Source organism: Scomber japonicus, chromosome 12 (assembly GCF_027409825.1).
Source record: "Scomber japonicus isolate fScoJap1 chromosome 12, fScoJap1.pri, whole genome shotgun sequence".
Classification (NCBI taxonomy): Eukaryota; Metazoa; Chordata; class Actinopteri; order Scombriformes; family Scombridae; genus Scomber; species Scomber japonicus.
Window position 1 is genome coordinate 16793687 of NC_070589.1, and position 17494 is coordinate 16811180.

At 40.1% G+C, this 17494-nt stretch overlaps 1 protein-coding gene across 1 annotated transcript in view; it reads right to left on the reverse strand.

The window, feature by feature from the left end:
• Positions 1-8305: 8305 nt before the first annotated feature.
• Positions 8306-17494, reverse strand: part of gpc5c (glypican 5c) — a 98177-nt gene continuing 88988 nt past the window's right edge. The window contains exon 9 of the mRNA XM_053330010.1: positions 8306-8494. Within this exon, the coding sequence (XP_053185985.1) occupies positions 8307-8494 (188 nt within the window). The 3' untranslated portion in view covers position 8306. The remainder of the gene's footprint in view (positions 8495-17494) is intronic.

Genomic DNA, 17494 nt, shown 5'->3' on the forward strand with positions numbered 1-17494 from the left:
ATGTCTCATACCACACAGACCTATGCCCAACTGGTCTAATTGGAATGGGGGCTCATGCAAGTTGAGCTACATTTCTCTCTGGCTGGCAATTGTCAGATGGTGACATAGTTAATCTGTTTTCCTAACAGCCAGACTTTCATGGTGACGAATGTTTGGGCCTCTCTGCCCCGGCTTATTAAAACACAATACATTCTAATGACAACTCATCCTCTGCAAGCACTTTTGTTTCTTTCATGGGCCAGGAAATAACTGTGGGCCTTTTGTGGGCACATACATGCATCATGTACATGTGTCATGTGCATGTTGTGTACAATAATAGACCTTTTTCACAGCAGACATTTTTGACTCATCATAGCAGTAAAAGGATGAGCAAATTATATCATTAACAATCTCTCAGTTTCATTAAAATGTTCAAGGAAGCCATACTAGTGAACTGTCATGCACTAACAGGGTCAAGAATTAGGAGGAACTCAATGGTATACAACAATCATTAATGTTATTAATTTTCCACCTTGGACATGTCAAAGTGTGTGTTGTGAAAAAGGTCTATTTGCATCTGCTGGTCAACTATATAGACTAATCCACAGGCTGATGTGTTGTGTGCTCCAGCCATGCCACCATTTCTGCACTGGCATAGTAAAAAACAAACAAAAAAACAACACTTACAGTACATCATATAAATGTTATTCAGCCTCAAAACACTGGTATGAAACTGGTTAAAACAAAGATATTGGGAAGAATAACTAAGTGAAACAACTTTTGTAATAATGCAAAAATGAAGTGAAATAGTTAAGTCCTACCTTAAGGTGGCATACAGTTATAAATCAAAATGCCTGCAATCTATAATTTCTTGCATAGTTATTAGATTATATACATAATTTAAAAACATTCTGAAACATAAAACTGTCAGAGTGGAATTCTATTCTTGCAACAAGGAAACATAAAATATACAAAGACTATGTTGTCAGACAGAGCATTCCAAAGTTGAAGTAAGCTGATTATGTTGATTTGCAGATGAAAAGACATCAAAGCATCTATTAAAACTGAGACCAATTTAGTTGAAAATAATTTTGGCCATCTCTAGACTACACATAAGCCCTGTTTCAACGGCATGGGGCAGCAAGATCTCCTGTGTGCACAACTTAGCAAAAGTCCTTCAAATACACAGCATTGTTATTACACAGGTTTCGTGAGACACCACTACAATAAAGGTGGCTTGTTTACCTCCACCTACAACCCACATTAGTCTGAGCAATGTAAGCAACAGAAAGACTGGCAAAATTTGAGGACAGGGGACTAAATCTGCCTGATTAAAACACCAATATTTCTCGCTATCCCTACAGAACAGGGTCACTTCTGAAGGTCTGGGGACAAACTCCAAAATGGATCAGACTCAGTTGTCCCAACCAGTGCACAGTAGCATCCTCTCACTTCTATGGATGTTCAGTGATGTCACTGTGCCACTATCAGGGTCACTGCCGCCTGTGTATGTATTATCTGTGTCAAGTCACTGTGTAGTGTACTGTAATGCCTGCATTAATTAAAACAACAAAAAAGCTGGCGAATGTTCAGTTCACACTAAATGAATAAATGTCACACAAGTGCTTCTGTTGAGCCCCTAATGGTCAGATTAAATCTATTCTGATTCTTTCTATACAAATTTTACCATCTAGTTTAATCTAAGATGGAACTTGATATGGCTGCTCTGCTTTGCTCATGTCTCTCATCAACCTCAGACATGGTCAAGGACATAAGTAAACAGAACTTACTGGTTAGTGAGTGGTGGGCAACAAAGTCCAAAAAAACACTCTCACCCTTTGGCCTCCTCAGTTAGAATTTAGAAAGGGGTCCCAGCCAGGCTTCTGGCTTGCGGTGTGGCAGTTCACGTCTGCCTCTATTTTTCTTTCATAACAGGCGGAATAAATTGGGATTTTTGTGGGATCTGAGATTATAGCACAGCTGAATGGCTGTTCTGCATTATTGCGCTCATATTTGGTGCTGTTCATACACACCCAGAAAATGACTTTCCAGAAGAGATTGGCTGCTGAGTGAAAGATGCTTTTTTGCAATCTTAAACTTTTACAAATGTTAGTATCTTTGAATGTGTTGTACCTGCATGTTGGACAGTGCCAAATTGCCACAGGAGTCGACAGCCAACCATGTAATATATTGCCATGCAACAGTTTTTCCACAGTCTGAAAGAAAAAGACAACAACTGCATGGTAGCTGGAAGGAGGATTATGCCTCCTAACACTGTTTACCTGGCCTCTGCCAGCAGTGATGTGCATGATGGGAAAATAAACTGACAAGTGAGGCCAATCATTGAATAGGAGGTATCAAACAAAAGTTCTTCTTCTTCTTCTTCCTGTTGCAGATTTGATCTGTCAATGTTGCTGAGACTCCTCTTGATGGCGTTTCATGCTGAACCTTTGTTTAATTGGACTCAATTAGTCAGTTCAAGAGCTCATTGAGCATAATGCTAACGGGCCAGCGGTGCAGGGGAGAACTGGCAGTGACAGCTTGTGTTAGCCTGTTGTGAGAGCAGAGGGAGCTCTGAGAACAGAGGACTGGATACAGTTGACAGATGAAACTCAAGAAGGAGAGCTGTGGTTAATAGGAGCCGCAGGTCCTCCTTCGTTTCCCCTCTACCTCACCCAATTGTCCCCCTTTGAAAAGCTATTTCCAGTGCCTCCCTCTTTCCTTTGCTCCCGTCCAAGTCTGTCACTCTAATCCCCAGGCTGAAAAGGTAAGACAATATTGGGGGATGCACCACTGCTGTCACCCTGTTACCACATAATCAGGTTGACTTCAGGGAACATCTGTTTGAAAATAAAATGCAAGGATGCATCTTAATGTAACTGTGGTTCATCTCTGAATGTGTGAATTAGTCTTAGATCTATCCTTTACAAAGGAAAGGAAGGTGTTGGTGTGTGTGGGTGTGTTTGTGTGTGTAAGGACATTGAGGTGTGGACTTGGCCAAGCCAGTGGGACAGAAGCGCTGATGTGAGCTACCGTTTAAAATAGCCCAGACAGACAGCTGAGCAGCTGTGACCTCAGGTCCCCCTAAGTCTCAGTTACACTCAGTGACCACACTGCTCCTTGCAATGTGTGTGTGTCTGCACCTACAGTATAATACACTGAATCATCTATACTCATTTAGAAGACATTAAACTGTCTTTATATAACTAACCTACAAAAGGAACCTCAGTTTAAAGTAATCTTCAGACTAACTCTCTTTCAGTTTGTCAGTTTGCTCCCATTATTGTCCATATTTTAAAGCCATCCATGGCTTTCTGCATCAGTCAGTGGAGGTTATTAAAGGACGACAGAGAGCTTTGGTTTTGTCAGTCAGGGACAAAGCAGTCCAATTACAGCTCAGGCAAAGAGGAGGCACAATATTATTGGACTGGGCACTCTTACTTGCTCTAGTCTGCAGCCAGCCAGACACTCAGTTTCACAGCAACAAGCATGAAATAGACCCCAAGGATCAAATACAGTCTGGATGCAGCTGGAAGTGTACAACTGTGCGACAGGGTGTGTGAATGAGATCATTGGTGTGTGTTTGTGATAATTTGCTGTTCATAAAAGTGTGTGTGTGTGTGTGTGTGTGTGTGTGTGTGTGTGTGTGTGTGTGTGTGTGTGTGAAAGAGAGAGAGAAAAAGAGAGACAGGCAAAGAGAGTGAGAAAGAGCGTGTGGACATTGTGTGCTTAGCCAGGAAAGTGTTATTAGTTATGTGCTCCCATGCTGATGGCAAAAACAGTGGGAGGTGTGGTGAGACTTAGAGGGCCACTGTCGCCTGATACATTGCCACAAGTGCTTTTATAATCACTGTGGAGTGTTACTCTGAAGACCAATCATAAGCATTCCTTATAAATATTTTGCTTCAGTCCAATTGTATGTTTGTGACACATCTGCAGCTGTAAGCGGCAATATGACACCCCAGATTTAGGACATAACCTCATTCTTTTTGAATCATCGTGTGGTGTAGACATGAAACAGCACTGCCCCCTGCCCCAAGTTTTTGCCACCCTACTGTAAATGTTTGCTTTGTTTTTATATATGTCCTGAGCTCAAAATGATGCTAACATTAAAGCTGACAGCACAGACTAATTCAGGGCAATTATAGCCCTTGAATAGGTTTCCCCTACAGGAGCATTGAAAGGGTCAGGCACACATCAGCTGAGCAGGCAAACTGTCACAGTTGACGTTGCTGTCATCACAACTGTCTGCCATGGTCCTTTCCACCACCAAACCTATTCATACCTCCTGCATTCACACACTCTCCCCCTGCCTCTATTTCTAGTCCAACACACCGACTGATATGTATAGCAAGTAGCTTCCTGGATGCAAATAGAGAAGGTCAGACTGTGACGCTTGCCCTGCCTACACCATCCTAATTCCTGACCAGCTGTAAGTATGGTCAGTGAAACAGTGGTGCAATGGACTTAACTTGGACTGGACTGGAAGCAAGCTATAAGTTAAAAATCAAGAACACTAGAACTACCAAGGTGGTTATTTTGACCATTTTTTAATTTTGCAATGTGCTAACTTTGTTGGAATAAAACCCATTTACCTGTCATACCCTGACTTCTCCTAAATATGTGTATAATTTTTTTAACATCACTATGTTATTAAAGTGATCAAACACAAAGGAGGTCTGAGTATTTTTACCTAGAATGCCCATGGGTGGTCAGATTGACCGCTATGTATTATATATGTAGCATATATATACTATGGGTTTGTTTCCTGAGGGGGGGGGGGGTGTTTACACTGCTGGGAAGCTAAAACTTAGCTTTCTTCAAACCAGAAGAGAGACAAAAGAACGTTTTCGCCAGTTGTCCGATGCTTCGAAACTGAGTATTGTAAGTTTCAAAAGTTAATATTTATTGAAAAAACATAGATGTAATCATTTCCAAAAGTCAGTATGATTTTAACTAACAAAATTATCTGCTTCAATCCATATTTGTTGGTGTTAAGCCTTTCTAAAACAACTTCACTTTTTTTCTTCCTGTTTGCCACACACAAAGTGAAGCACACACCTGCCAATCTAAGACCAATATAGTAGCCCTACCAAGTAGGCCCATAGTTATATATTCTAATCACAATAAAAAAAATCTAAAAAAAATCGGCTCTTACACTTATATAGGCCTACTATAGGCTATATTGCAACGAATCCGGTGCATCATTATATTCATAAGATTGTGAGTGTGTGTGTGTATAGTGGGAGGAGTCAGGTGACGTCATAGAATATGACAACGGACATGTAAAGCTTCATTCAGAGGCTTTGAGTGAGAAAAAAATGACTTTCTCTACCCTCATACATCAAGTGATCTGTGGTAGTTCTATAGTTTGGAATTCCGTACCACCCTGAGTGTCATCAATCTACTCATTTAACTGTCCTGATAGCGAATAAGTATTTTCCAAAATCAAACTTATCCTTTTAAAGTACATAAAGGTCTCTGTGTGTGATATTCCTTTTTGAAGACAGGGGCAGAGTGAATTATGTAAACATTAAATATTTAAGACCCTGCACACCCACAAAGGTGTGTCCATATATTCTTGCTGATGAGACCTCTGCTCAGATTGGAGTTGGACAGAGCTACTGAATGTCATTAATTACGCAAGGTCAAAAACTCTGTGTCCATATAGGAATGATAAAGGTGTAAATGTAAGCTGAAGACACAATTTATGTCTGTTTGAAGATGAAAAAAATATGGGCTTGTGGAGAGGAGTGAACTTACCAGACTTCTGTAGCCATCTCCTCATATCTGTTTGAGGATATTGAGTCATGGCTCATTAGCTTCCATTAGCATAACAAACCTAAAACTCTGAACTGTTGGCAGTTGATGTGTGCCAGATTTTGACAAGAAAGAAGAATACAATGAATAAAAAGATGATATCTTTGCATCTGCTGCATCAATTTCCCCTTACTATTTATTGAGCATTAAGCACATCTCTATTGTTTATCAGTGTCTTTGATGGCTGATATTTTTTATGGAGAGGCTATCAAGACCAGCAAAAATATCAGAGTGCATTTAACAAAGCTCAGCCACACTGTATCTTACTGATATGCAATAGGAAATGAGACACAAAACAAATGCTAAGTGAATTAAAATATGTACATTTATACACATGCAAGGGTATAGAGCTGTAAGTGATCTGTGGGTGCAATGAACGCCAGTCAGGAAAAAACATACATGGAGGAAATCATGAACTTGACAAATGTGTTTACAAAATAAATTGTGACACATTTAAACTGCCAAAACATTATATGGATATAGCAATCTCCCTTCTTCATTAACTGCAGGATGTACTTTCATATAGCTGTACTAGACTTGTCATCCATCTTCCAGTGTTATGGAGAGCTAATGGTCAATCCCTTGTCAGTAGGGAGAGAAAAAGTTGTTTACATTTAAGGCTTTTTAATGGAGGAGGTATATCACTGCTCATAGACCCATATCAGCCTGTGAGTGTACAGACCTATTTTAGCTTAGATACTGTATCTGTGTAGTGTTTAGGCATTTTCAGCTTTAATACTGTATCTGCATAGCACTGACCATACATACATTCATTATCATCATTCACACAGGTACTATCTGCTGTACCACCAATACATCATCTACACAAGAAAGCAATCAGTTGTACAGAGGAAGCCATTGTTGAAACCACACAGTTTGTTTGTTCAGCTATTGCTTCACTTTGCTTCATCCACATGTGGAATTATTTAAAGCATTATTATCTGCTGGATTTCCAAGGAATGGTCTGCTTAAGAGTGGTTGGAGAGACATTAGAGCTTATTTGGTTCTCCCAAAACATGTAAGAGAAAAAAACCTGTTTTCTAAAAATACATGATAAATCAATTAAGATTGGCTTACACAATGGCTACCCCTGTACTGAATCAAACAATAGATGCATCCAATATCATAAAACTTGTTCTACATGTTGTTATTTGTGTGTTAAATGTTATTAGAATCAGCATTTGTGGGATCTGCAGCACAAATTCGTCTTGTTCGCAAGTTTCAGAGCATCATTTGAGAGAGGAAGATAAAACCTGATAATATTTCATCATTGAAATATGGTAAATTAATAAAACATGTCTTTTTTCTTTTTATGCATTGCTGGACAAATTCCTGATTCTATCTTAACAATTTAGATAACTTGGTAGGCTATACATGCATTAATGTGCAATTCAACAAGCAAACACACAAAACTGGATGCACAATAAACATTAGTGAAATCAATAATGTACAGACTTTGTTCACATATCCAAAATGTGTCCATTTATGTCATAGGCTTGGGGTTGGAAAATGATGTGCATTCCTGGTTTATTTGTTATAGAAATTCAGTCTTTTTTTGTTTTTCTTTTTTTGTTTTTCATTGTTTTCGATGCTGTGCGCAGCAGACAAGCACAGTTCATTCATAGCTAAGGGAAAAGAAAAGAAGAACCCATTCAGCTAAATTCATTAAGAGCTTTTTGTTGAATTAAAACATCATACACTCCATCAAATCTTTCCACCTATATACATTTACATACTAGACACACCTAGTTCGCTTGCACAATGTGTTCATCTGTGCAAGTGTGCTGGTGCTCTACCTGTGAACTCATTACATTCTAATCCGTGCCAAGGTACACAGTCATTAGAGTATATCAAACCTGCTGTTCTGGGCCAGGCACCTGGGATTGATTTATCAATCTATCATGCATTCCTTAATCCTCAAAAAGAAAATGAGCAGTTTTTAAATGAGCTGAATTTCTTCTGCCTGGCTGACAACTGGTGCAGTGGTTGTTATGAAGTTCTAGCCTGAAAAGATAAGTAAAAAAATGAGCAGCAGAAAAAGAATATGGCTATATTTGTATATGTAAAAAGTGTCTATGTAATTCAATTAATGTGGAAGCGTTTTAAGAACAAATCAGAATATTGCAGTCCCATTCTGAGCCACAAACACGTGTTTTTGTGAGTAAAGCATGGAGCGGAAGGGCTGCATTTTTGTGTGTATACACGTATGTTTAGCCCATATCATGTACAGAACAGCTTAGAAGAAGCAGCAGGGCTAATCTTTGTGGATGAGTGTGCAAGGGATCACCCCAAGTTCCTGCAAAAGCCCCCTGTCTACAGTCTCCTACAACGTTGTCCTCTTCTCCATATCTTGTCCATCTTCTCATTTCCACCATTAACATCCATCCATATATGTTGAGGACAAGAGAAAGGATACTTTGCTGGATATGTAAATGGTATGAGTGTCAATGTGCATGTATGTGGCTCCTACAGGGGCTTGGGTGAAGGAGATTCACAGGGTGATGGCATTAGAACAGGGTCCACTGGAAGCAAAGTGCAACAAGAAGCAATACAAGGCTCCAGGGTCGAGCCCAGATGGCAGACGGCGAGCCCCCTATCACCCTCACAGAGGGGGGCTTGACAGGGCTCTCACGTGGGCTGTCACCTCCAGGCTGTCTCCCATTGGACTTTCTTTCACTGGAGACGTCTGTATGTGCTGTAAGAGACAGAAACAGAGAGATGAATGTTTTGGCTCATTGCAGTAAGCACGTTAAACTGCTTTGGGCTTGTAAAATTGTACATTAGGGACTCATCATCATCTAATCACCATCCCCATCACCTCATTCCAAGGGTTTTCAAAAACAATCAGATATAAAAATGCTCTATAATTATGTCTGTTACAGTTAAAGTGAGCTCATATTTACATCAGAAGAAGCACAGCTGTGCCTGTTTCAGTCGAAAGCTACCATAATTAGTTTTCAAGAGTGCTTTAAAAAATTGAAAATTGCAACTTGTCTTTCAAATCATTTCAAAGGAGGGCTTATATAAAAATGTATTTACAGTGGCACTGTATTACTCCACAGCTACTATCTCACTTTCATACCCCTTTGTCTCACAGCTACACACATCAAACCTGTGCCAGTGTATGTGTGAGTTTTTCCTGCCCCACAGGGATACAGTAAAATGAATATTGAACTCACACCACCATCTCCACACACACATAATGATTGGGGCACTGACTGGTTGTCTAATCCCCAGGGGCAGATGTTGGACAAGCCCTCACAGTGTCATTACAGCCAATCAGAGATAAATCAGTCTGATGAGGGTATAGGGAAGACATTAAGCACCCCTTTTTAAAAATCACAGTCCTTGTAGATACACACACATTCTCGCACAACTTTCCTGTTGATATCAGTGAATCTCTGTCTACCTAAAAGAGGACTTCACTCATATCTCTGAATGTATGTTTCCTGTTGTCATCACCCTTCCTATTAGGATATGTGGATGTTTTGGTATCCCTAAAATCATAAAGAAATGGATATCTTCTGCTCATTAAAAAAATGTTCTTTCTGGTCCTCTCTATGGATCTCATTCCAGTCCAACCCAACCAATCCCAACTATGCATATCAGTGGATAAGAAACAGATTATCATCCTCAGCATAGCAGGTACACTACACACTCCCAGTTGCCCATGTGTAAGAGTTTAAGGATCTGCAAGCCTTGTGTGAGGGGTGAAGGATAGTATGACTGTGTGTGTTGTAGCAGGGGGTTAGCTAGTTATCGGGGCACTAAGTGTACCAGAGCCAAGTGCCAAAACAATTTGAGCTGTCATTGTCATAAAATCAGACCAGGTTTGTCTGTCTGAATCTCTGTTTTCTAATTTAAGACAGTTACAGTGTCCTCTGTGTAGCAACTTTGCTGTCAAACAACTTGCCAGCCAGGTGGGTGATAAATTATTAGATAATACACCCATAAAAACCACCGAAATTCATAGCCCACCACGTAAGAGCTTTGAATACCAAGTTGAATTATTTTCTCCACCGTCATAAAAGAACAAAAAATATTGCTCTTTTCAAGCTGTCATCCAACATGAGTTTTTCCTTTCACACCTGGCATGGTCAAATGTGTATGAACACATTCTTTCCTAGAACTGAGAATGCATTATCAACCCATCCCTACTGTGCACTAGGGTTTGTATGCGTGCATGTGTATGCATGTGTGAATAAGACTAGGCAGGGCTCTAGAGGGAGAGGGAGAAGTGTTTTCAGTGCCAATGGCTTTTGTTGTTCCAGTAGACAATAGACAAAGACATCATTTATCCTAAATCAGATTGCTGTTATTGTTTCAATGGAAATGGGTTGCATCTCATCAGGGAGATGTCAGAAAACAGCATTTGAATGAGCCAACACACAAATACCACTCCACTGCAGGCTAACCAACTGGCTAATTAATGGTTCAGGTCCTTGCCAGAACAACCAATTACAACATAGACAACAGTCCTGCCAACCAGTTTAAAGGACTAGTGTGTACAATTTTGTGGAATCTAGTGGTAAAGTTGTAACTGACTGAATGCCTCTGCCCCCCGTTCCAAAACATGTGGGAGAACTATCTGTGGCCGTGAAACTCTCTAGAGCCAGTGTTTGGTTTGTCCACTCTGGGCTACTATTGAAATATGGCAGTGCAACAACATCCTCTTCAGGAGGAGGATGTGCTCCTTATGAAGAAGTATCCAAGGTAATGAAAACAAAATTCTTATTTTCATGGAATTATACACTTATTAAAACATACTTATAAATATTTTAATCCAATCCATTAGATGTCACTAAACTCTATGCACTGGTCCTTTAAAGTGTATTTTTCATATAGGGAAGGCATTCAGGAATGCATGGTGTTTGAGTGCTTTGTGAATTTTAATATAAAACAAAACTAGGTGCAATAAAACTAAGTTAAAAGGTTAATAGTCAATACTCAATAAAGTACCCAAGTCCATTTTCAGGCAAAAGCCTAAACTGGTGGACCACCAACTGTGAGGAATACAAAAGAGGAGGAAGGGAAAAAAATGCATAATTTATCTCCTGTTAAATGTCTGCAAAGTGGCACCTGATGTGCCAATTTCACTTATAAATAAACCAATTCTCACACCACACCTCACACGCCCTGAAGAGGTATTCTGGGCACATTTGACCAAGATGAGAGGCTGGAAAAAGCCCAGAACACAGGTGGGGAAAAGAATGCCTGAGCTCCTCTGCTTTATGTGTTGCTGCTGTTGTGATTGGAACACACATAAGCAGCCCAAAATCTGATGGGAAGATCAATGTTGCATCAGTAGTTGTTCTGTTGGAAATATTCTGAAAACTATGAATATATTTTAAACTGTTTTTTAAAGATTATATCAGTAAAACTCTGGTATGAAGTCCTGAAAACAGGCAAGCATCTGTTAAGAAAAAAGCAACAAGAAAGCAATGTGCTATAAAATAGAGCTCTTCCACTGGCAGGTGCAGTAAAAGTTAACAACATAGTTAGCATTTTATGATGAATTGTAATAATCCATTGTATCATATTTATATTGGAGAACTTAGTTTTACACAATGTAAAATATTTAAACAATTCTCAAATTTTATTCTGGCAGATTCACTACAAATATGTGAGAAGCACTCGAAACTGTTTAGGTTAAGGAAATCATTTTTCACTCAACAACTGACACAGCCCAGTAATTGTGTGTTGTATGTCAATTTAAATTTCCTACAAATGTTTTTAATTACATTTTATATGAATGGTCCTCTTTTCAATTTGAGAAAAAGTATCAGACAGAAATTACTACATGTTGGTGCATTTTGTTATCATATAATATTGAAAAGTTTATAATCACAGTGGTATGTTTTTCAGTCATACCACTTGGCAATAGTTGAGAAGAAACATTTATTTAATGAAAGTTGTATAGGGGAACACCAGTAGAACTTGAGAAAGAGAGGTGAAATGGTTAAGTCCCTGAAAGCATGCAGCAACTTGAGGCACAAATAAATGAAAAACCAGGAGGCCAGGAGGATAATGGAATGTGATGTTGTTGTCATAATGAGACAATGTTAGCAGATAAGCCTTGCTTCATAAGCTGGCTCATGTGTAAATCCCCCAAATATGGTGGGGGAAAAGAATGGAGAACAAGCAAGACAGAAAAGCAAAGGGTGGGAGGGAGTGAAGGATGACGTAGAGAGTACGAAGAGAAAAACAGTTAGTTTGGCTATTCAAGATGAGGATGAATCTCCTTCGTCACTCGTATCAAGGCAGATGGAATCAATCACGTCAGGCGACTTCAAGGGTATGCGATGGTACATCAACATATCTCTCACATTACAACAGTCAGTGACATATTTTCTCCAGCAAAGGACAAATGACAGAGAAAAATAAAAACAGAATCCAGAAAAAAAACAAAACAAAAAAAAACAGACTGCTCAGAGATCTGAACATGACCACAGACCTCATATTTGGGAAGAAGTGTATGAATATGTGTGTGTGTGTGTGTGTGTGTGTGTGTGTGTCTGTGAATTGTGGTAGCCTTCATTTGTCACTAAAGCCTGTAGTTGGCTGGGTCAGAGAGAGAAAGAAGATGAGGGATCATGTCAGCTGGTCAGTGGGGGACTAGAACATTACACACTGATATACAGTGACTGTAGTACCTTTATAACATGACCTATGTTATAAAGGTACTGAATACATCAGAGCAACACAGCTCAACCCAATTCTGTATCATATGTTGAAAAGGACTGTTCTGTCTTCTGCCACCTTGTTGACCTCTAGTTGGCTAAGTGTGTGAGAAATGGTTCATAGTGTCCTTTGCCACTAATGCCTCTCCAGATGGGCAGATTGTGTGTTTGGAGGAGCCTCCATTTCCCACTGGCCACGGAGCAACAACAGCTGCTTCTAACAAGCCTGGCCGCAGCACTGAAGAAGAGGTGGACCTCGGGCTCTGGCCAAGGGGAAGGATAGATGGGAGGGGATGGAGAGAGGAAGGGTGGAATAGGGTTGGAAGGTGAGTGGGAGGAATAACAAATGCCTTGGCCATAATTTCTTTGGAAAAATTCTGAGGGACAGAAAATTGCATGATGGTTCTTTGGGCAACCATGCCATTTTCTACTGCCTTCCCTCTTTTCCTCTGGTTTTTCTTTTGTTTTGTTTGCCAGCACACATTGAATTCTTCAAACCTATGTAAAGAGTCTCCTTCTGTCTTTCACTGGTAAGATTTAGTCTACACATAAGAGTATGGATGCACACAACACACAAATACAAACAAAAGCATACTTGCACATTCATACAGAGGAGCAGTCCTGGGGCAAGAGGGCAAAGAGTTTACCACGGGACAAACTCAAGGCGTTAATCCAAGTTGGGCATGTCTGACTATGTGTGTGTCTGTGCATTTGTGTGTTGTGCAAGCCTGCATGGGACTCTTGGCTGAACACTAGCTGCAGAGCTGTAATCCAGTGAGGAATGGTGCTACTGTATACTGGAGCTTAGCAAGTTGTCACACTATATGCTATCAAGATGACAAGGCAGCTTTTCCAGACTGGTTGACTTGTAGCCATTACAAACATAGATAGGTGTCCTATTCAGTTTAATTATAAACATCTTTTTCAGTTTCAATTAATTCAAATCCAACCAGAATTGTAGCTTCTCACTGTAATTACAATGTAACTTATTGTTGAACAGTGTAACTTAATCCTATGAAGTTACAAATGGGAGACTTTGACATGTTTACCATAGCTTTGAAAGCACCTATGGCAGTTTTCACTCCTCCGCCTGTTGTGTACAAAAGAGAGTCAGAAGCTGGAGGTCTGATTTATGGCACAACAAGGGAGTATGGTGGAGGTGGGTGGAGATCAGTAACTTTGCTCCTTCTCTCTCTCATTCTCACCATCTTCCTCTCTCTTGGCTCACACCCCTGGCTTGACCCTGAGGGTTTTCTCCCTGCTAAGCGGTTAATGGGAGAGAGATACAGGGGGGATAGTAAAGCAGTTTGTGGGTCTGGGTTTTGACAAGGCCACTGTATTAGCCTCGTGGCAATGTTTCATTAAGAGATGTGACCTTTGACACTTTTTTTTTACCACACACACAGGCAGACACAGGAATACGTTTACATTCCTGTGTCTGCCTGCCACACAGATGCAAAGACTTACACATGCATAATGGTGCATGTACATGTGCATGCACACACACAAACAGTCATGGTGTCTGAATAAGAAGTAGAACGATAATGTGATTTGTTAGTCGCTCCTCGTCATAGTGTGTGCTTGGTTCCACCATAATTTCATGACTTGTAAGCATGCCCCAGAGACAACAAAAGTACAGTTTATCCAACTGTTCCTCTCTTTCCCCTGTGACAGCCCTGTCAAGTGGCTGAATAATGACCCTGTTGATTTACTAGATCAATCCTTATTTTCTGTAAAACAAGATCTTTATGCAATAGCCAATATGTCTTAGGAGTGTGGGCGCCAGCTTGCCGTTTTTCAAATGCAGTGAAGTCAGTAAAAATTATTTCTACCATTAGTCTCTTTCATTATCAGGGCTAGAGCATTCTCTTGTGATCCAGAGTGATGTGTGACCTTTGCCAGATATTTGCCACGTGCCATCTATCCCTCTGAGAGCAAGACGCTCTCTGTTTCCCAAGTGCAGAGAGATAAGATTTACAGATGTGGTGCAATGTTCCACCCCTCCCTTTTAGTATACGCACTTTTTAAACTTTTATGACTGTAGATTTTTACACTTATACCACTTTGTGTGGATAAGCTGTTCGTCAGGCATCTTTTGGGGTTCAGCAATAGGAAGTTCCACAATTCTGGTACATAAAGTGATACATAAAGTAACATTTTAAACTGCACATATATTCGGTGAACATGGTCACTTTGTGGTTGTATCATTAACATTTTCACACAACATACAACTTGTATTTAAAGTCCGTGTAAAGTAAGAATAAATATGTTTTCTGAGTTTGACATACCACAGAAAAGTGTGTTGTTAACCACCCTGCCAAATTTGAATGATTAAAAAAAATCACCAAATATATGAAATTAGGCTTCAAAGTTGTGTAAAACTCAGTCCCTTTCTCTGCTCCCAAATGCTGTGGGCGTGCCCGCCGAGTTCGTTGAGACCCCACCTCCTACCAAGTGTCACCAGTCAATCAAAATCACCACCTCTACCTGAAATATGGACACAAGTCTGAGAGCTTTCTGCCGCTAGCTCAGCTGCTAGCTCGGCTACTACCTCAGCAGCTAACTCAGCTAACTGGCTAACTGTAGACTATAGTAGTAGTAGTGTGAGTTCAAATATAAATGGTTGAAATGCTTTTTACACCTTTTTTAGAAATACATTTATGACCTATTTAATGTGTTTAGAAGAAAATGTTTGAATTCACTTTACACTGTCTTTAAGTACAAAGAGCCCTATAGAGTAATGAAGTGAGAGGAGCTGTCAGTTCTCCTGTATTTTTAGTTAGTTTTTCCTGTATTCCCATATCCCATTCCAATTTGTCTTTAAATGACACTCTCAATGTTACATAACATAGGAACACAAGTCTCTATCATATAGGTTTATATTACTTTTTATCCATTTGATTAATTTATTGTCTATTTAGTTCTTCATTTCAGAGAAAAAATATGTTTTTTTTCTGTCATTTTGGCATGATGGATGAGTTTAAATACAATACACAAGTTTCAGCTGCTGTTGCTAAGGAGATGAAGCCAGTCAGGCACGAACCAGAGTAGAGAATTCATAATACTCTGCTGTTGAATTTGTGAACAAAAGACAATGCCATAGTTTAAGTAAAGTAAATTGATTGAAGATAAGATTGTATTATCAGTTTTCTCAACGCCACAATCTTTTGCTTTCACCTACCATTAGTGCCAAACATCACAGAATTTTAAGTTCAGTGATTTAATGTTTCTCCCAAAAATGCACTTAACCACAGTCGTAGTTAATTTTTCCTCTAGGTTTTAATGTACACCAGCTGGTACCTTCAACTTCTTACCAAAGAACCAGGTATTTTCTACAACAGTTATGAGAGTCTCATACACGATCAAAACTGTAGAAATGCTCCAACTCTGAGTCACACTGTCTATGGGAAAATGAATGGTACTGTCCAGATTGAGTACCCGATGTACCTGCTCCCAATTCACAACTCTATACACACAACAAATGATATGGACAAGCCTATTTTATTCTTGGGTAAATCCAACATTACTATTATGTTGTTGGGGCAACTGGATTGGCAACATCACAAGATCATATGAGAATCAATCTTGTCAGGCTTCAAGTTATGCACTTATGGTTTGGACCAGTCAGCATCCTATGAGTATTATCGTTGCATCTTGTGAAACTAGCTGCCTTGCAAGTAAGACAGCAATAGATGGTGAGAGATTGACGATTCATCCAATCAGTATTTTTTGAAAGCCCTTTTCCAAACGGTTTCTGTTGATGACTTCTCAAATGGTTCTGTGTAACAAACCATCTGATGTGTCAGGTTAGCCACAAAGCTATCTCTCTGCCTCCAATCAACCTTTGGAGACCAATGAAATACTGATGCCGCTCTTGGTGGTAATAGATCATGTCCTGGCACTCTTTGGTAGAGCTGGAGTATGCTAAAAAAAACTCTCTGGGTCACTATGTGTTTTTTAGGGCCTCTCTTTCACTGGTTCGCATAAATTTACCCTCTCAAATATTCAGACATTTCCTTATCTCTTTTCACCCACACTTTCTTACAAAGAGGGATAAGGTTAAAGGGTGGAGACAAGGGGAGGATGCATTCAACCAGTTCATTACTGGCTATCTATCTCTGTTGTTTTTGTTCACAACTTACTCTTTATGTGGTGCTATGTCAGTCAGAGGCTCCTCACCCCTTCAAACTAAACTCCCTATTTTGTATTCGAAGTAACACACAGATTTGTCACACACACACACACACACACACACACACACACACACACACACACACACACACAAATTCACTTCTCTGGGAACTGTCCCTCTGGTTCACAGGCAACCTGTATAGGGAATCCAGGGCTTGTACAGGGTCTCTGGCAAGCCACTCAAGGGGTGAAAGGGGCATGAATACAGGGGCACCAGTGGGGTACAAATCTGAGCCTACAGCTAGCCTAGCAACGGGCATAACGGCATGGCAACTCTGGAGCAGGGAACAGTGCGATGGAATCTGCTCAGTGCGATTCTTGGCTGTACTAGATCATTAAACTCCTTGGCAGGATTAAGATTTACTCCCCTATACACACACACAAACACAGACACATAGAAACAAATAGGCGAAAAGGGCCCTGGGAGGACAGTGACCTCCACCAGTCAATGTGACAGATTCTCAAGATGGAGGGGAATCCTGAGGAGAAAACAGCTTTTATGCAAGAGAAAAAGCCTAGTACTGCTCCTCAATCTTCCAGTGGCACACACACCACATATCCCACCAGAACACTCATTTGGATGAGTCTATCAGTGTTCAATCACACACACCAAACACTACACCTGCACACACTCAAACACCAGATGCCTCTATGCATTGGCAGGTGTCAGGTTGTCCTTGTAGACAGAAAAGCATGGCATGAAGGATGCAGACATAAACTTACATTCTTCACTGTATGTAAACTGTCATTAGAGTGCTACCTGCTCACTGACACCAAGTTGCAGCAGCAGTGCCCACAACAAAGGAAGATGCAGCCTTATACTG